General features: G+C 38.4%; 1 protein-coding gene across 4 annotated transcripts in view; it reads right to left on the bottom strand.

Moving 5' to 3' along the window:
- DTNBP1 (dystrobrevin binding protein 1) overlaps nucleotides 1–19,582 on the bottom strand; it is a 171,864-nt gene extending 152,282 nt beyond the window's left edge. Inside the window, exons 1-3 of one of the 4 annotated variants that reach the window (XM_027876444.1) lie at nucleotides 19,429–19,582; nucleotides 3,786–3,839; nucleotides 2,714–2,764 (exon numbers count right to left, since the gene is read on the bottom strand). In XM_027876444.1, coding sequence (XP_027732245.1) covers nucleotides 2,714–2,764; nucleotides 3,786–3,839; nucleotides 19,429–19,484 — 161 coding nt within the window. In that variant the 5' untranslated portion in view covers nucleotides 19,485–19,582. The remainder of the gene's footprint in view (nucleotides 1–2,713; nucleotides 2,765–3,785; nucleotides 3,840–19,428) is intronic. The other 3 variants (XM_027876364.1, XM_027876221.1, XM_027876291.1) reach the window with 3 other exon arrangements.
- Between the last annotated feature and the right edge of the window lie 2,155 nt (nucleotides 19,583–21,737).

Genomic DNA, 21,737 nt, shown 5'->3' with positions numbered 1-21,737 from the left:
AGATTTTAGTGATAATGCCTGGAAACCTGCTTGCAAGATCTGTTTCTAAGACTGAGGAAATGTGTTGGAGAGTCACCAGCAAGAAGGAAGGTAATACATATGCTCTCTCCTATCAAGAGCTAATTATGAAGACAGTAAGAACAGTTTGTAAAATATACATTTCATGGTCACTGCTCATAATACTAATTTTTCCAAGAGTTCAATAGGAAATATTACCTGAACTATAAAGAATGAAAAGAAGATATCTGTTGGGGATAAGCTAAAAGGGTAGGTAGAAGAAAGGGGACTGTTAGAAAGTCATTCTTAAAAACAAACAAGTTTTTTGAAGGTAATTTGTATATATCAAGGTTTCAAGAAAAATTACTTTAGTTTTAAAAAATACCTGTATTGGTTATTTTCAATTTCTAGATCACAGAATTTGAAGCTAAAAGAATCTTGGAAATCTTCTAATACAAATCCCTTATTTGACTGATGAGAGAACAGGCTCAGAGAGTTTAAGTGACTTGCTCAAGGCCATACAAGTAAAAAGTAGAGCTGGGATATGAACTGATATTCTCTTACTACATATCAAGTGTTCTTTCCACCACAGTATGCTATCTGTGATTTGGTGAGCAGTATAAAAGACATCATAGCCAAGTATCACTGGAAGGAGGCAAGCTAGTCATATGTCAAGAGTGACTGAAAATATGCACTGTGGGTTGAGCTATAAATTGGTACAACCAGCATGGAAAGCAATTTAGAATTATGCAAAGTGACTAAAATGTCCACAATCATTGGCTCTGAGATTCCACTGTTAGGCACGTACTCCAGGGAAGTCATTGAAAAAAAAAAAAAGGCTCCAAACAAACTAAAATATTTATAGCAGCGCTTTTCATAATAGCAAAAAGTTGGAAACAAAATAGATGCCCCTTGATTAGGGAACAGGTTAAAAAAAATGTAGTACATTAATGTAATGGACATTATAATGCTATAAGAGAAAATACATAATTAATACAGAGAAACATGAGAAGATTTACATAAACTGATGAAAGGGGAGTAAGCAGAGCCAGGAAGACAATATACACAACAACTAGAACAATGAAGAACAACATCCGCAAAACAACATGAATGTTTAGAAAACACAACAAACACATTTGGTCCCAAATAAGAAATATGAGAAGACTATGCACCTGCATCTTTGCAGAGGTTGGGGAGGGGTCCACGGATGTGGAACATTACATATAAAAACAAATTTTTTTTTCAACATTGTTGGCTTTGCTTAATTTTTTTTTATTCCTTCCTTCAAAAATTAAAATTCTTTGTAATCAAGAATGGCTTTCTGTGAAGAAAGTGAAGAAGGAGGAAATCTATGGAATATAAGAACAAAAGAAATAAGTACTAATACATTACTTAAAAAAAGAGTGATAGTACAAATATTTTACTGGAATCCATTGATGATTAAAAGAACTGGGGCAAGACTTCTAACAAATTGGGGAGATCTTCTTTGGGAGACTTATGGAAATGCATATATAAGAACTGCATGGGATGAGAAGACCAGGTTGGGTTGTGATCTGCACCACTGAAGAGTGCCAACTACTGATGAAATCATGTGATTCCAACTATGGATCAGCTATGTGGTATTCAATGTGTCTAAGGAAAAAACATATGAAATTTGGGTTCATAGTATATTAAAATTTTACATTTGAGTATTGGTGTAGCATAATAAATAGAAACCTTAGGTAATAAGTACAAGTTGTTAAAATATAAATTTAGATTTAATGTAAAGAAAAATATACTAAGAATTAGATAGACCTATCCAAAAGTAAAACAGGTTGCCTAAGAAGATAGCGATTTCCCCTTCTGTTTGTGGTCAAGCCAAGGCTGGAATACCACTTGTCAGGTACAGTTTAAGGGGAATCTTTTTTCACATATAGGCTAGATTGGGGATTCTTTCTAACTCTGAAGTTCTGTGATTCCATATTCTTGTGTCTGGCACATAACAAGCACTTAAAGCTTACTGACTTGACTCTTGAATATTTGAAAATTTTGCTTTTAAGCACCAAGACGTCTTACTGTAATTATTTTAAAGGATTATCTCTGAAACCTCCTACTCAATTCAACAACAAATGTAAAAATAATTTTTTTACACCAGAGAAGAAAAATCTCTAGCCCTTAAAAACACAAAAATAAATCTAATAAAATATCTAAAGAGAGAAATGTATATGTAAGTATAGATGTTAACAGTAAAATGAATACAAATTGTAAACAAAATACAAGATAACCTTTTCTTGTTTCCTAGATTTTTTCCATAACAGCTTAGTTCTATGTCATTGAATCACTTCTAAGAACAAAGGCACTCTGTTATCCAGTCTATATAAGATTTCAACAGAAAATGGTAGAAGAGGATATACATGGAAAAAACTAATAGCTTCACTGCAAGAGCTATAACTTTTGAAAAATAATAAAAGTAGATTTTTTTTTGCCACAACAGGAAAACCAAAAGATTCCAGATAAAATATTAACTAATAAAGATAATCTTGACCTCCCTAAATAGAATGATTAAGCAATCTTTGTACCAAAAAGTGTCACAAATTTCTCAAAAAACCAATTAATGTACTAGGCTGCTCTATTTTAATCTAACTCACCAAATAGTACTGAATCATACCTATAAAATATAAAATTTTAGAAAAGAAATAGCTAAAGGTAAAGCATTGCAGTAAAAAATGACATTTACCTGCTGAGCAGCTCGAGTCCAGCAGAGAACTTTGGCAAAGACTGAACAGTCCTGTCAAAATAAATATTTAATTAACAAGACTGCATTTTCTAATGTATGCTGTAACTACAAGAATTTTGGGTTTGCCATCCATGAAATTAAAATTTAAAAATCAATAACTGCTGTTTCACTAAACTTTAAGAGAAATAAATTATAGTATGGTTTTATTTCTGTTAGTATAATGTATACAAGTCACGAGCTCCCAAAGACATTGTTTTTGGTATCTAATAAATACTTCATTAGAACTGCAGTTACCAAAAGAAAATCTTCATGATTAAAGTATTTCTTCTTCAGGTTGGAAATGAAATTCAGACACATACTTTATTTTATTTTGAAAATGAAAAACATCAAAACCAACACTAATATGTTTTCATGCAATGTTTCCAAAGCTATTTACTTGCCAAGGGATATTTCTGTTTTTAATGTGCTTTCTCTAGTACAAAATTCCTCTTTTTGTTCTTAATTCTAAAATGGAAACTATGATAAATAATTATCAGATAATATTCACTAAGGTTCTCTGAAATTCAAGTAGAGAAAAACCTAGCAAAATAAATCTATGAAAACTGATCATTTATAATTTTTTTCTACTTCATCAGTAATTTTAGGAGACTACAGAGTAGATAAATTTTTAAAAATTGTTTTAAGCTGTATTTACCCAACATAAATCTCTCATATCCAGGAATCATAAATTTTATTGTACAACTCAGAGGTATCAAATCCAGCAGCAAAACTTGTGAGTACAGACTGACCCAGGTTAAAATATAACTGGGAAGTGTTTAACCAAATAAATAAAATATAACATACATAATGTTGATTTATGTTTTTTTAAGATAATATGCTGCCCACAGGGATTGGTTTCTACTTATGTCTGACATTACTGATATAACTTATTACTACTACAACAAAACATGTAAAAATTTAGTTGGGATGATAGTAAATTGGTTGGGTTAAAAGTAATTAGTGAACAGTATTATCTAAAAATAAACTTAAAACTCATGGATTCTACAAAAAAGAAATTTTAGCACAGTCATACCTCTGTTTGCTTTTAACTTTTGCTTCTCTTGACTTGTCACTTAAAGACTTCAGCCTATAATTAAGTATAAAATTATATTATTGTATTTTTGTATTACTTGCAAAGATAAGAAAAAAGCTTTTAAATTAGATATGCACAATACTGGAACATCACTATCTGATAAGTTGTCTAATTTTTAATTTTAAAAACTTGCATCTGTTTATAAACAGCAAACCACTCTTATTTCTGCAGAAAAAAAACTGTTATATTGTTCTTCCTCTCAGGTTGACCATTAATTTAAATTCCATTTTATTTTATTTTCAGCTCCAAATTCTCCCCTTCCCACACTGAGAAAGCAAGAAAAACAAAATCTGTTTCAAATGTGTATGATCAAGCAAAACAAATTCCCATATTAGTCATGTCAAAAAAAAAGAAAAAAGCCTCAATTTGCATTCTGAATCCATCATCTCTCTAACTGGAGGTGGGCAGCATGTTTCACCATGAGTCTTCTAGAATTGTCGTTCATCATTGTGTTGATTAGTTGCTAAATCTTTCAAAGTTGTTTGTCTTTATAATACTGTTGTTATCATACATAGTCAATCTTCAACTTTTGCAGGGGTAATGTTCCTACAAAACAGCACGAAAGCAAAAAACATGAATGTTGATACACTGAACCTATGGAAAATAGGGGATTGGGTTCCTGTGATCACCAGAAACTGTAATCTTTTGCTAAAGAGATCGCTGAAAATATACTTTTCTGCATACAATTCTTTATAACATAACATTAATTCTGATAATATGCGTTTTTCTTAACACAGTAATCATGAAATAACCCATAAAATGCAAAGGGAAGGAAACAACATCTAACAGGATCAGGAGGGACAGGGGCTTCAAAGTCAGAAGAATCTTGAGGTAAAAAAAGAAAAGGGACATCTGCCATCTCTAATCTCCCTTTTGGCTCTTTGCTTGAACTGCTCCTGATGAAAAGCACATGCCTCAGGGTGAGTCCCTAGCCCTGGTCAGAGCTCAAAACTCCTGCCCAGGGAGGCTTGGGGCCCAGCCTGGTGCAGCTCTCTGAGGAGCCCAGTGGCACAGGCAGTGGAGAAGGCAGGAAGCTTTCAAGTGCCAGTCAGAGGACAGGGGTGACTACCATTTCCTTTAGTCACAGACTTAGCCACTTTTCCATTGTTTTCAATTTTCTCCACGTGTACTTGTGAAGTTACTTAACACTTTTTGGAGTGCATTCATGAACACTTTTACAAATACTTTGCTCCTTTTTGAGAATATAAATTTGCATGCATTGTGCCTCTCATTTTTTTTTCTCTACTGTATCTGGTTGCCAACACAAAAGCAAAAATTAGGTTAGTAATAAAATCACCCAAATGCTTTAAGTCACGAAATTTAAACCCATGAATGTGGAGGGTTGACTATAAATTGTCCTTCAAATCCCATACACTTTACTTTGCATCAGTTCATACCAGTTTATCCAGGTTTCTCTGAAACCATCTTCATCATCATTTCTTACAACACAACAGTATTCCATCACATTCATACACCATAATTGGGTCACCTATTCCCCAACTGATGGCAGCTCTCAGTTTCTAATTCTTTGCCACCACAAAGAGAGCTGCTATAAATATCTGTGTATATAAAGGTCCTTTCCCTCTTTTTTTTGATCTCTTTGAGGTAAATATTTAGTAGCAGTATCACTAGGTCAAAGAGTATGAACTATTTAATAGTTCTTTGAGCACAGTTACAAACTGATTTCCAGAATGGTTGTACCAGCTCACAGCTCTATCAACAGTACAACAGGACCCCAGAACCATCCTCACTATCTTGCTGGTTCCTTGCCCACCTCTATTGGGGGGAAATGGACGTGAATAAATAAACACAAAAGAAATAGTAAGTAAACTCTGGGGAGGTAGGAGCGCTAACATGGGCAATAAGGAAAGGAAGCAGTTTGAGCCAAATCTGAGAGGGACCTAAAGGTTACAAGAGGTAGAGGTAAGAAGGGGGAGCATTCCAGACGTCAGGCACAGAAACAGAATGTTGAGTATCTGAAATGGCAAAAAAAGACAATCTTTGTGTGAAGCGGAATAATGTGGAAAGTCTGGAAAGATAGGCTGAAGATAGATTATGAAAGATTTTATATAGCAGAAGATTTTGTATCTTGTCATAGAGGCAATGAAAGCCACGGAAACTTCCTTAGCATGGGAGTGGCATGGTCAGATCTGTGTTTTACACACATCAATTTTTTGGCTCTGCAGAGAATAGAATGGAGAGAGCAGACTCTGAGGAAAGTGGAAGGGTTAAGCAAGGTATGGCAAAAGATAAAGAGTCTGAATGAAGGTTAGGGTCAAATGAATGATGGAGAATGCCTCTAGTCCATATGCAAGTTATTAACACTGGGTCCATGAACTTGTTTTTTAAAAAAATATTTTGTTAACTGTATCTTGATATAATTCCTCTTGTAATGCTATATATTTTATGTTTAAAAGTGTTGTTCTGAGAAGGGAACTAGAGGCTTCACCAGACTGCCAAAGAGGTCCATGGCACAAAGAAAATTAAGAATTCCGGTCTTAATATTTTATATCACCAGGAAAAGTAAATAAGTGGTCGCTAAGAAGATATCATGAAGCCTAATGTACACTATGGAGATGAAAATACTCAACCTTACCAAAATAACTGAATATTTTTAGATTGCTGCAATGATTTTTAAAAATTTTTTATTTATTTTTATAATTAATTTATTTTTAGTTTTCAACATTCACTTCCATAAGTTTTGAGTTTTAAATTCTCTCTCTCTCTCTTGCCCCCTCCCCAAGATGGCATGCAATCTGATATAGGCTCTACTTATATATTCATATTAAACATACTTTCACATTAGACATGATGTAAAGAAGAATTAGAACTAATGGAAGGAACCACGAGAAAGAAACAAAACAAAACAAAAAGGACAGCAAATAGTATGCTTCAATCTGCATTCAGACTCCTAAGGTCTTTCTCTGGATGAGGATAGCATTTTCCATCATGATTCTTTTGGAATTGTCTTAGATCCTTGCATTGCTGAGAAGAGCTCAGTCTGGCAAAGTCAGTCATCACATAATGTGGCTGTTATTGTGTACATTGTTCTCCTGTTCTGCTCATTTCAATCTGCATCAGTTCACGTAAGTCTTTCCAGGTTTTTCTGAAGTCTGCCTGTTCATCATTTCTTATAACACAATAGTATTCCATTGCATTCATATACCACAACTTGTTCAGTCATTGCCCAATTGATGGACATTCCTTCAATTTCCAATTCTTTGCCACCACAAAAAGAGCTGCTACAAATATTTTTGTACATGTGCGTCCTTTTCCCATTTTTATGATCATTTTGGGATACAGCCCTAGAAATGCTATTGCTAGGTCAAGGGGTATGCACATTTTTATAGCCCTTTGTGCATAGTTCCAAATTGCTTTGCAAAATGGTTGGATCAGTTCACAACTCCACCAACGATGCATAAGTGTTCCTTCTTCTTCTTCATCCTCTCCAACATTTATCATTTTCCTGTTTTGTCATGTTAGCCAATCTGACAGGTGTGACATGCTACCTCAGAGTTATTTTGATTGGCATTTCTCTAATCAGCAGTGATTTAGAGCATTTTTTCATGACTACAGATAGCTTTAATTTCTTCACCTGAAAACTGCCTGTTCATATCCTTTGACCATTTATCAATTGGGGAATGACTTGAATTCTTATCTTTATCTACAGTGATTCCTAGGTAGTAGTGGTCATGAAGCTGGTCATGCTGTCTGCGGCCTGGTGAGAACAAGCATGACCCTTTGGGGTCAGGACTGATGAAGTTATTTTGCTGATATCAAAACTGCATAGTTATTTGTGGGGCATGTCAGCACTCATCAGAGACAACATATGTTCTCCACTGACAGGCATCATTATAACAACAGCAACGGTTAGGATGTAGATTCACTGCCAATCTGAACTTTGCAGTAGTGATGCCATGTTACATTAGGTACAGAACCATGCAATCATCCCAAGCATGAAGCAACTATTCATGCTCAATTAGACTACTTGTACCAATTGGAGGTTTGTTCCAGCTAAGCAACAGCTATATCATCATGCACCTGACTGCCAGAGTCAATGCCACCTTAGGAAGGGGAAAGGCGCTCTGATCCATTAGTTTCTAGGATTCAGACTTGAGAAAGACTTACCCAATGAGAATGGGCTGCTTTTAGACAAAGTTCTCACTGATCCTCTCCAGCTCTTTCTTATTCCTTCCATAGGTCCCTTCTGAGCCTCAAGATCCTGTACTCCCTCCCCAAAGGGTTGTGTGCACCCTGGAAAATAAGCTCAGGTACCCCTCAATTGGCAGGCTTATTTTCTTCTGGGTGCCTTGCTTTCTAACAGCATGGAAAAAGTGAAATTGTTGCTATATAACTATGCTAAATACATATTTACTTGGGAGAAGGAGGATCCCTTACCTGACTAGGCAACAGTTTTCTGTCTCTAGATGAAGCTGAGGAAGAACCCTTATTAGCCTTTGTAGAAGAAATGGGCAGTTCTTCTGCAGAGACCTCTAAAAGGGCAGAGCTCTGGTGCCATCCCCATAATATGACTCCCACGAAAGGGGAAATTTTGGTGAATGAGTCAGAGAATACTGAATGAGTAGTTACTAAGTACCAGCAAAGTGATTACTAGTTACTAGATACTAGAAAAGCTTAGATCCCAAGACAGATTTCATGCAAGAGGATCATGATCTCTTAGGCACTTTACTAGAGATAATGCTGATGGAAGAAGCTTTTATAAAGTACCTGCTATGTTCCAGGCACCGTGCTAAATGCTTTTTACAAATATTATCCCATTTACAAGTATTACCTAATTATCTCATCTCTTCAGGAAAAGCACTTGTGATTGTGCCAGAGACAGCATAATCTATGTGCTTGCTTTGATGTTTTTGATACTGCTCCTACCCACTGTTACTATCTTACATCTGAAGACCCAGTGTAAACTGCAAATGTGAATTCAGCCTCAGCCACTTACTAAGTGGCTGGTCCTGGGCAGGTCAGAATCTCTCTCCTAGCCTCAGTTTCCTTTGCTTTAAATAATAATAGCACCTTCCTCACAGGATTGCTCTGAGGATCAAATGAAATCATATGTAAAGCATTTTGTAAACCTTTAAACACTAAAACATTTAAAGGCTAGTTATCATCATTATTACATTATTATTATTCACACCATAAAAGAAAGTACTGATTATAATACTCAAAACAGGAAGCTTCCAGTTCTTCAAGGTATCCAACCTTCCCTCCACACACACCTAGTAGCAGCATAGGAGACATCTATACAATGCCACAGAGAACTCTGAAATCTATTCTACATATGAAAACAGTTAAAACATAAAGAAGCTAGAATGAGTTTTTACACTAGTGAAATGCACAGAAAATGCTTCACCCAAGTCTGTTCACATCAGCAGTATAGCACCATTAAAAGAACATCGAACCTGGAGGCAAAGGACCTGATTCAAATTCTGATTCTGTCAATTACTACTTCTGTGTTCTTGGTCAAGTCACTGCCTCTCTGGGCCTCCGTTTCCTCATCTATAAAATAGAACAGTTTTACTGGATGACCTCGTAGGTCTCTTCCAGTTCCGAGAGCCTATGAACTCTCCTTTACTCTTTCCTCTTTACCAACTATCAAAGCCTGGCAAGCAGATCTGGTACAATATGTCCCTAAATAACTCATACGTCCCCTGCTACATATCTTGATACCTTATGTTACATGAGATATCAGTCATTAGCAAAATTTCATATATGTCAGCAGCAGGATTTCAGTGGCTCTGTCATCCCCCCCCCCAAACACCCTACTATCTCCAATACCTAATTGATGCAAAAAATTCTACAAAGATTTTCTTCCTTTAGGCTTTGCCTTCAATTATTTAAGCTTTATGAAATCATTTACAATTAGTGTGAATGAATTTAGCAAATATTGTTCCGATAAGGGAAGGTGCCCAGAACTTGGGTAACCAGGGGCTGGTGAAGGGAAGAAGAAGCCACTCACAGTGCAGAAGCTTTCCTGTTTTGAACCTGTGCTAAGGTCTAGCCTAGCTGGGAAGTTAACATGTGTTATTTACATGACAAACTTCAAGAACTTATGGTACTATACACAGGAAGCACCTGCTCATCACATTGATGAATACTCTCAAACAGACCCATAATTAGACTGCTGTGTTTTCCCTCACTACATGCTTTAAGTCTGGGCAGTTTGAATTTGCCTTAAAATTGCCTCAGGAGTATGAATCAAGATGAAAATCACTACAGGGCACACATTTCAGCTTATAGCTGCCACTCAAAGATCATGCCCATCTTATAGATACATGGTAGAGGTCCTCCAGGGTAGTTACAAAATTTCTGATTGTCTCTAAAGAGAAGTGCATTCTGGAGAGTTCAAATCAAACTAGAACTTTCCACAGTGGACATGAAACATGAAGGTGGCCCAAAATTAATTCACTCCCATCCTTAAACCCAAGACCCAGTCTGATTTAAAAAGAAAAATGTAGGATTTTCAGGCCTTTCCCAGTACCAATCCACCTACATTGTATCCCTTCAATACTTTCGTGACTCTGACTTCATTAATGTAGCTATTACCTCCCTAGGTACAGATTACAACTCATCCTAAGTTGTATCAGGATCACTGTATATTAAGAAAATGTAGTAAGAGTAAAATTCAAGAATCAGACTGGGGAAGCACAGGGAATTTGGGTTTGATAGCATCATAGGAATATTCTATAGACCAGCTAGATAGTAAAAGGAAACATATGAAGCAGAGAAACAGGTTATAAGCTTAGCACTGAGGCATGATGTAGTAGTTATGGGGGATTTTTTCGTTACTCAGATATCTACTGGAGCTCTCAATCTCTGACAAAAATCAAGCAGCTAATAACTTCATAGTTTGCCTTTATATCATCTATCAAAAGATGAGGGAACCAATCCATGAAGGAGACTGCTATGCTAGACTGGATTCTTACCAAAAAAGAGCAAAAGGCTGATGATAAAGAAATGATAGGAATGTTGGGGGTAAGTGGCCACTCTGACAATTTGAAGTGTGTAAAGTCTGTCTTAGTCTGATATTCACCCTAGATTTGGGGGCAAATAGGTTCCAAAGATTACAGGGAACAAAAAAAAGATAGCCAAAAATACAGAAAAATCAGCCTACGAAGAATGGACAGCACCCAAGAATTAAACTGTGGAATAACAAAAAAACAAAAATAAAAACCCCACAATACTGATAAGGAAGAGAGGGAAGCATTGTCTAATGAACATGATACAGATGCAGAACTAAGATTAATTTTGTTTATAATTTTATTTTTTTAATGCTGAACTTAAACATCAAACAAAATGAGCATTTCCATATACATTGTGCAACAGAGTTTGGTACAATAACCTGTGAATCTTTTATATACAGATTACTTTTCTTTCTTAATTATATGATAAATTCAACATGTAACTTTCAAAGCTATTCTGCTTATGTTAGTCTTTCTGCCCTGTTTTCATCTGTGCATTTTTAAAAATGTTTCATTGATCTTCCTTTCTCTCTTTTTTTTTTTGGAGGGAGGAAGCTCCCCTATCTATAACTTCTCATTCACGCACACACACATATTTTTAACCCTTCTTACAAATATATTTAATCAAGCATAACAAAATTTTCTCATTGCCCAAGTCCAAAAATGTGTTTTTTTTCTATCATGGAGTGAGTTGCATGTTTCATCAGAGGTCCTCTGGAATCATGGGTGCTCATTAAAATGATCAGAAGTACTAAGATTTTTAAAAAGCAAATACAGAAGAACAAAAGAAGGATAGATAGTGGTAGATAAGTATAAAAGTATGTAACATGGTCCTACAAGGATACTGTAAGAAGTCGTGAAGTCTAAGGTGAACTGAGGCTGGCAAAGCAAGCTAAGAATAGAAAAGGATTTAGGTTTTTTATAGCTACAATCAGAGCCAAAAAGAAGGATCAGAGAAGAAATAGAACCATAGGTTAGAGTGGAAAGGACAGCAATAACAGACTTTGGAAAGAAGACATAACTGGTACTCAAAGAACTAATGAATGGGACTATAATACCAACTTAGTGATTTTTGAATGAACATGAACAAGAGAGAGGTTTCTCGAGGACAACAAAGCAAGAGTGTTTTAATTTTTTTAACAGGAAGAAAATGTAGTCTCTTTAGGCCAATGTGCTTATCTTCGATTTCTGGAAAAATTGTAGAATATTTTGTTTAAAAAATACCTAGTGAACATCTAGAAAATGATGATGCTGAGATTACTGAATTAGCATTGGGCTTCATCAATAATAAACCAAGAAGAGGTCTGACTAGACTTCCTTTTTAGGCAGGATTACTACACTGGTAGATCAAAAAAATGATGTAGATATAGTTTATCTAGATTCAAGCAAATATCTGGAAAGGTATGTTACTGTGAATAAGGTGGCAAGATGGGCACTAGATGAAGGTAGTCTACTTAGACTTAGAATTAATTGACTGGCCAAGCCCAAAGAATAATCAATGATGGTTCAATGTCAGCTTTGGAGGAATCTCTTAGTAGACTTCCACAGGGATCTGTGCTTGACACTTGAATAAAATAATAAATAGCATCCTTATCAAATCTGCAATGACACATAGCTAAAAAGGAACATTGATACATTAGATGATTGAGTCAGGATCCAGAAAGTTATCAACAAACCAAAACTTGGATAGAACTTGGATAGATTCTAATAGGACAAATATAGTACACTTAGGTTCAAAAAAATCAGCTTCACAAACAAAAGATAAGGAAAAAGTCCTAACTGCAAAGCATCCAAAGGAGGTAAAGCAGGATGCAAAAGTGCTTCAAAATTACTTCGTACGAAGACCGGTTGATGTAACTGGGAATATTTAGCCCAGAGAAGAACTAGGGAAGGGGGCAGGGGAATGACAACAATCCCTCACATACTTGAAATCAGTTATGCACAAATGGAATTAGATTTGTTCTGCTGGACCCAGAAGGTAAAACTAGGAACAATGGCTGGAAGTTGCAGAGACAGAATGAGTCTAGAGAGAAAGAATTCCTAATAATTACAACTATCCAAAAATGGAATGGCTTGCCTTGGAAGGAAGTAGACTGCCCCTCAATAGAGGCCTATAATCAAAGTCTGGATGACTACTCTCTGGTAGGACTAGAAGGCTTCTGAGATACCATCCAACTAGACTCTGTGAAAGATCTTACCAAATGCATAAAAGATTCGATGTAGTAGGTGAGCCTTTCTTTAAGGTTATACTTTGCTGTCAGTTAAATGCTTCTTCTCTTAAAAAAACAAACAAAAGGTTCTTGTGTTCTATGTGCTATTCAGTCAATTGCATTATTATGAAAATGTGTTCTACCATAAAGAATTGCTTGCAAAGCCTGTTTCCCCTCTAAAATTTTCATCAATAATAACTTTCATATGTACAGAGCTCATCCTCACAAAAAGGAGAATGCAGACATCTGCTTTATTATTTATTCATAATTATTATTGATTATTATTAATTATTAATTATAATAATAGCTAGAGCTAACCTTTATATAGCGTTTACTATGTGCCAGGCACTGTGCTAAGCACTTTACAATGGTCCTCCTAACAACCCTACCATGTAGGTGCTATTCTTATCCTTATTTTACAGATGAGGAAACTGTCAAGAGGTTAAATGATTTGCCCAGGGTCATATAGTTAATAAGCGTCTGAGGCCACATTTGAACTCAGGTTTTCCTGACTGCAGGCTCAGGGTTCTATCCACTGTACCATCCAGTTATTAATGTTTTCTTAATTAGCCCTTTGAGTTAATAATGTTTTATGATTTTTTTCTATTTTCTTAGTACTTTCTCCTTAAATATCTTTTAAAAGTATTATTTAGGGGCAGTTAGGTGGCGGAGTGGATAGAGCACCAGCCCTGGAGTCAGGAGGACCTGAGTTCAAATCTGACCTCAGACACTTGACACTTACTAGTTGTGTGACCCTGGGCAAGTCACTTAACCCCAATTGCCTAAAAACAACCAAACAAAAAGTATTATTTAATTATTCCAAAATTGTGTCACCTCCAGCATGGCGATATTTCCTTACTGTCTCCTTGGTCTGGTCAAGTCACCCTTCCTAGCTTTGTTTTCAGTGCCATTTCAACAAATATCAATGATGAAAGGAATTATTAAAGTCCAACTGCTATGGTTCTGTCACAGACAATGAAAAGATTATAGAACTGCATATTAGTTCCACTTTCTATTTGTTGTCCTCCTACTGGTTTTGTCTATAAATGCTCTCGGAAGGATATGGCTGACTTTGGTCTGAGAACATTTTCTGAATACTTGTTTTCATGCCCACTGTCTTTCCTTGTTCTATGAGTTGACACAGATCAAAATCTTTTACCACTCTTCTCCATAATGTTTTGTGAACAACTTTGTATTTGGAACTAGAATTACTTTTGGTTGCCATGTCACTCCACTTCCCAAAGAGAGTAATTATTTTCTGGCTAAAATGGTTCTTGAGTGCTTTTGGCCTCCTTATTATGGGTATTCCTTTACACTGGCTAAGTTTTTGCAGGAAATGGTGATAATCCAAATGAAAATAGTTGTTTTTTTTTTTTTAATTCCCCATTTTTGGCACAAGTAGTCCATTCCACTTTCAAGCATTCTTGATGAAAAGACCAGAGTTGAATAGAAAATTTGATTTTCAAATACAAGACTCAAGTGGAACATGAAGAGGTAAACAGGAAAGAGAAAATCATAAGAGACTTCTTAAGGTTGAACTGTTTACATTCCTGCATGGAAAGATGATATTTGTAACTCATGAGACCTTTGTCAGTATTTGGGTAGTTGGAGGGGAAAAAATTATATGTACGTACATATAGATAGACAGATAGAGGGCAAAGGGTGAGTTGAAAATGAAGGGATCATATCTGGAGAATAAAATTAAGGGGTGAGAGATGAATATACTAGGAGGAGAAAGGGAGAGGTAGAACAGGGTAAATTATCCCACAAAAAAAAAAAACCAGAAAAGACAAGGCTCCTACAGTGGAGGGGAAACAGGGGAAGGTGAGAGGGAATGAGTGAATCTTATTCTCATAGGAATTGACTTAAGGAGGGAATAACATACACACTCAATTGGGTGTGGACATCTGTCTTACCCTACAGGAAAATAGAGGGGGAAGGGGACAAGAGAGTAGGGGAATGACAGAGAGGAGGGCAGACTGGGAAAGGGAGTAACCAGAAGCAAATACTTCTCAGGAGGGACAGGGTCAAAAGAAAGAATAGAATAAATGGATGGGCGGAATAGGGTTAAGGGAAATAGAGTTAGTTTTTCACAGCATGTCTACTATGGAAGTGTTTTGCATAACTGCACATATATAACCTATATTTAGTTGCTTGCCTTATCAATGAGGGTGGGTGGGGAGGGACGAAGGGAGAAAATTTGGAACCCAAAGTTTTAAAAACACATGTTTTAAAAAAAAATGTTTTCACATGCAACTGGGAAATAAGAAATACAGGAAATGGGGTACAGAAATCCATCCTGCCCCACAGGAAAATTGAAGGGGAAGGGGATAAGAGAAGGTGGGAGAGATAGAAGGGAAGGCAGACTAGGGGAAGGGGTAGTTAGAATGCATGCCATCTTGGGGTGGAGGGAGGGGAAAGATGGAGTGAAAATTTGGAACTCAAAATCTTGTGGAAGTAAATGTTGAAAACAAAAAAATAAACAAAAATTACCATTAAAAATAAAAAAATTTAAAAATAAATTAAAAATAAATAAATAAATAAATGTCCCCCCCCCCTAAAAAAAACCAAGTAGTCCACTCCAATAGGTCAGGCTGAAGGTTATTAGACTACAGTGACTTATCTTTATCCTTTCTTCAAATTTGGTGTTAATTTTTACCTTTTACTTAACTAGTTGACCTGACTACAGATAGCTGACTCTTACAAAGCTTATAATTTGTTTCTCTGCCTCATATGTTTCCTTTTACTATCTAGCTGGTCTGTAGAATATTCCAATGATGCTACCAAACCCAAACATTTCCCTGTGCTTCCCTTGTCTGATTATTGATCAGTTTGGTGCTTACTGGATCCATTTCTTTCCAACTCACTATTCGTGATATGCGGATGTGATGTTTCTGAGTAATCCATAAGTCTTCAACTTCTTCCTCTTCTCAAACCTGAGTTATATTTTTCAACACATTTTTCACCCCTCACCCCTTGTGCACACATTCACTCTGAAGTTAACAAGGATTAAAGTAAAAGTTGATTAATCACAGAATCAAAAATCCTTGTACTAATTCTGCCACCAAAAATATCCTCAAGTCTCTCCCTACTTTGGTACATTCTCTACACCACTATTGCCAAAGTGATTTTTTAAATGCAAATCTGACCATGTTAAGCACTCATTAAAATCCAGTGGCTTCCTACTGCCACTAGAACCAAACATAACCTCCTCTATTTAGCTTTTAAAGTCCTTCACAACCTTGCCCCTATCATTGTATCTTTTTCTCTCTCACTCTCTCTCTCATGCAACCAGACTGGACTCTTCTCGGTTCCTCACATATGATACTCCATCCCCTATTTCTCTGTCTTTGCACTGGCTGTCCCCCTTCCCCCAAGCTTGGAACACATACCCTCTTTACTCCATCTGAATCACTCTCTCCCTTCAAAATACAGCTCAAGCACCACCTTCTACATGAAACTTTTCCTGATCCCCTCAACTACTAGTTCCTTCACTCTCCAACTACCTTGTATTTAACTAATCTTTACCTATTTGTATTTATTCCCTGTATTTATAGACTTGCCTCTCCAAGTAGAATGTAAGCTCTTTGTAGGTAGGAGCTATTTCATTTATTATATTTGTATCCCCAATGTACGGAATAGTGCCTGGCAAAGTATCATCTCCAGCAGGAAGAGTTTTCTTACTGTGTACTTGATCTGGTCTGGTCCAGCCAACTCTCCCAGCTAAATTTTAAATACCATTGATTAAGCACTTAATAAATGCTTACGATTGATTTCAAGCATATAGGAACTTACCAATGCTCACAATCCACTGGCATAAACATAACAGATCAGTTTCTTCTCTAACTTCAAGCATGTGCGCACCTGTCAGTTAACAGGCTGATGGTGTCTAATTAGTTTGTCCATTGATTGGAAATCGGTAAAATAAACCAAAACACAGGAGTTTGAATCCCGTCTGAAATGATCCCAGAGGAGCTAGCCCTGAACTGGCCTCAGTTTAGATAACCCCTAAGTGGAAAGATCAGTTTTCAAAAATGTCCCCAAGAAGTTCCTTTCTTATAGATGCAATCTTACATATATAAAATGTCAATTATTATTAATCCTCCTCATGCCAAATTCCCACAGTGCCACCGAGACATGGTGGTGGTGGTTCCGTACTAAATACCATCCAATATGCCCCATGTGAGAAACATGACAAGAAATCCATCATTTTCACTTAAGAGAAAAGCTGAAGATATCAGGACAGCTCTAACACCAGCACTCTCTTAGTTCAGGTTCCATTTTGGGACAAAATGAAGCACTTGTAAATCATTTAAAAAATCAACAAAAGTAGGCTTACTTACCCTAACACAGCAAGGATATATAACAAACATACAATGACACTTAGCTTTCCTCATCTCCACATAGAAACGTATCTGGTCATCAGAGCTGGATATGGTAAAGGACATGGTAACTCACCTGGTCTACAGAAATCCACCAAGTCCAAAGGGCCCTGACTGCCCACAACTAGAGCTATTTGTGCTTTTAGATTACCACTGAAAAGAGTTTTTTTTTTTTATAAACAGCAAGGCTCTCCAGATGCTCCTGTTGTCATTCTACTTCTCTCTCTGCCTGACAACCAAAAACCTGTTCTTTGTCCTCATCATAACCTCCAACTATTAACTCCTTGAAGGCAAGGGACTGTCTTTTGTATCCCTAGTGCTTAGCACAGTGTTTAGTATCTAGTACACATTTAATAAATGTTAATTGACTGAATGAACCTTCAGTTCTTTTGGAGACCATCTATCCCTGCTTCAGCTACACTCTCCCTCCTTCCCTTATTAAACCAGTTCAACTATACACTGTATTCTTCTCTGGAATCCCTTGTCCCCTTATCCTATCGCTGATCTTGCCCTGCTAAGCCTCAGCTTCTCTGGGCTTAAGTCATGCATCTATGAAATCATGGGGTTTGACTAGCTCAGGGTTTTGTGGACAGAGGGTCTCTGAACCTGGATGAGAAATGTGTTTTCCTTTGTAATCCTGTTTTACTCATTTAAAATATTATTCTGAGAGAGGGGTCCACAGGCTCCACCAGTCTGGCGAAAGGGTCCATGACATACAAAAAGTTTTAGAATGCCTGGAATAGACTATCACTGAGATCCCTTCCAGCTCTAAATCCAAGATTCTATGAAGTTACATCCGAAATATCCAAAAGACAGGTACTGCTTGGACATCCTTTCAAAGAAACCCAGTGAAGTGACTTAGCTTCTATTTTCTATACAGAAACTTATAAAGCAACACAAATTCACATTCTACTTTGAAAGGAACTCACAATCAACAGTGCTTCCAAAGGGATTTGCAGCTAAACATAACTGACAGATGACACTTTGAAGTGGTGCAAAAGCAAAAAGCATAACATGCGTTAAAGTTTTCTTCTAGTATTTCAAACTTCCAAAAGGAACTGCATTAACCTCCAAATTATGCTTCTACTAAAATTTTACTTAGAGCAGGCTATAAAACATCTTCGGAAGGCAACGACTCTGAAACAACCAAGCGGCTGGGCCAAGGTTACCGCAGTGACTCAAGCGTCAAACTCTGCATGGGCATGCAGAGACATGGGCCTGGGGGAGGAGGGCAAATTTTCAGACTGAGGTGCTACTGACCGGGGATGGGGAGAGACGGAAAGGTGAGGAAAAAGGAATGGGGAGATGGGCTTCCGGAGCGGTGCAGGCTCTAGGCTTCCTCGTCTCAGAGACGATGCCCGTTCCCCAAAGTACTAGAGACCACCCGTCGGGGCTCGCGCAGGAGAAGTCCATTAAGTTAAATGCATGAAGACAAGCAGCAACGTCCCCGGGGGCATCGCCGTACTCCGTCTGTGTGCCAACCCTAGGGCAGAGGAGAGCGGAGGAAGTGGGAGGGGGGACGGCAGAGGGGGAGAGGCGCAGTTCACATGACTGCCCGCGTTCAGCGGCTGCAGAGGGGAGGGCAGGGCAGACCCGGGGCACCGGCTCGGACATTGCGGCACCGCGGGCACGGCTGGAGGAAGGCGCGCTGCCAGGGGGTGGGGGGGGGGCGTCCCGCTCGCGGCGGGGGGCGCGCTCAAAGCGGGGGGGAGGGGAGGAAGAGGGAGGCGCGCCGGCCGAGAGGAGGGAGGGGCGGAGGGGCGGAGAGGCAGGGCCGAGGTTGGGACAGAAGTTCCTCCAGCCCCCGCAGACTCGGGGAAAGTTCGTGACTCTCGGGCGCCGCGCCAGTTCTCGCCCCCCCGGCCCGGAGGGAAGCGGGGCTGGAGCGCGGAGGGAAGGGCTCGGGGGAGAGGCTCCGGCTGGACCGTTTCCCCCCCTCTCTGCCCCTGCCCCCGGCACCTGAGGCCCCGCGGCTCTCGGTGCACTTCCTCTCCCTCGCCTGCACTTTACCCACCCGGAGGTGAAATCCTGCTGCACACTCAGCAGCCTCTCTTTCAGGGTCTCCAGCATCTTCGCTGCCGCTGCCGCCGCCGCCGCCGCCACCGGGGTCTCTTCCTCTTCCTGCTCCCCCTCCCCTCCGTCTGGGGCGGCCCCCTACCCCACAACTGTCATCCGCATACACATCCCCACGCCCTGGCCCCACTCCCCTCACACCGCCCCGTGCTCCCGCCCTCCGCCCCGGGACGGCAGCCGCAGCCCCCACCTTCCGTGTTCTCCGCCCCGCCCCCGCGCAGCCGTAATGGCTCCAGCTTTGGCTGGAAAGTCGCTGAGGCTGCGGCGAGGAGGGCCGGGAACCCTAGGGAGGCCGGAGCAGGGCGCACCGCGCGTGCGCGCCCCCGCGTCTCGTGCCCGCGCGCCAGGAAAGCCGCTGTGCAGGATCGAGCCACACGCTTCCACCCCGGCTCCCCCCAAGAAAGTGAGAAGCTGCGGGAAAACTGTGCATGGCTTTCTGCAATTGTAAAAGGGTGATAAAGGACCTCTAAGTGACTCAGTGGTTAGAGCGCCGGGCTTGGAGTCAGGAAGACCTGAGTTCAGATGTGGCCTCAGACACTTAGCTGTCTGCCTTGGCGAGTCACTTAACCCTCTCTGCCTCGGTTTCCTCATCTGTAAAAAGAGCTAGAGAAGGAAATAGCAAACCACTCCAGTATCTTTGCCAAAAAAAAGCTCAAAATAGGGTCAGGAGGACTCGGACAAGACCAAAAAAGGAATGATGAAAGCTGACAGTGGTTTCCACTGTTCCAGTGTTGCAAACTATATAAATATTATCATATTAGAAATGAAGAAACTGATGCCCAGAGAGGTTCTGATGACTTGTCTACGGGGCACTCAGTTAGTATGGATATTCGAGCCTTTTGACATCAAATCCATTGCTCTTTCCACTATGTGTGTGTGTATACACAATAGTGCGTGCACACACACGCACACACACACACAGAGGAAAGCACTTTGCATGTATCACCTCATTTGATCCTCACAAAATCCCATGAGAAAGATATTATTATTCCTCATTTAACAGATAAGGAAAGGCTGAGGCTGAGTTTTAAATTGTGCTTGCAGAGGGAGGAATAGGGGGACAGAAAACTGAAATAAAGGAAGGAAATTGCAGTAAGACCTGGAACACAGAAGCAAAAATAGATCTAGTTAAAAGAGATAAAGAAGGAAACCATATCTTGCTGAAAGATACCATAGACAATGAAGTGATATCAATACTATAAACATTTGCACCAAATGGCATAGCATCTAAACTTTTGAAGAACTTGAATGAGTTACAGGAGGAAACAGATAATAATAGGAATAATAGGAAGACCTGAGTTCAAAGGTGACTTCAGTCACTTAGCTGTGTCACCCTTGGTGAGTCACTTAATCCTCTTTGCCTCAATTTCCTCATCTGTCAAAAGAGCTGGAGAAAGAAATGGCAAACCACTCCAGTATCTTTACCAAAAAAACCTCAAAATAGGGTCAGTTCCCCAACCCTGGATTAGGACATAAAAACCTCACAACTAAATGCAGAAAAGCAGAAATTGTAAACACATCCTTTTCAGGTCACAATGCAATAAAAATTACATTTAATATTGGATAATGGAAAGAGAGATTAAAAATTATTTGGAAAGTAAATAATCTAATCCTAAAAAATAAGTGGGTCAATGAACATATCATAGAAACAATAGATAATTTCACTAAAGAAAATGACAATGAGACAACATACCAAAAGTTATGGGATGCAGCCAAAGAGGTACTTAAGGAAAAATTTATATCTCTAGTTGCTTACATCAATAAATGGAGAAAAAGCAGATCATTGAACTGGGCATGCAACTAAAAAAACTAGAAAAAGAACAAATTAAAAATCTCCAATTAAACACCAAATTGGAAATCTTGAAAATCAAAGGAGAGATTAATAAAATTGAAAGTAAGAAAAACATTGAACTAATAAAACTAAAAGCTAGTTTTATGGGGGAGGGGGGAAACAACCAATAAAATGGATAAACCATTGGTTAATTTGATTTTAAAAAAAGAAAAAAAGAAGATCAAATTACTAGTATCCAAAATAAAAAGGGTGAACCCACCACCAATAAAGAGGAAATTAAGACAATTTTTAGGAGCTATTTTGCCCAATCATATGCCGATAAATTTGACAATCTAAATGAAATGGACGAATATCTACAAAAATATAAATTACCCAGATTAACAAAAGAATAACAAAAAGAAATTGAACAAGCCATCAATGAATTTCCTAAGAAAAAATCCCCAGGACCAGATGGATTC

Source organism: Vombatus ursinus, unplaced genomic scaffold, assembly GCF_900497805.2.
Source record: "Vombatus ursinus unplaced genomic scaffold, bare-nosed wombat genome assembly UNPS02000577.1, whole genome shotgun sequence".
Classification (NCBI taxonomy): Eukaryota; Metazoa; Chordata; class Mammalia; order Diprotodontia; family Vombatidae; genus Vombatus; species Vombatus ursinus.
This window is presented reverse-complemented; position numbering and strand designations above follow the sequence as displayed.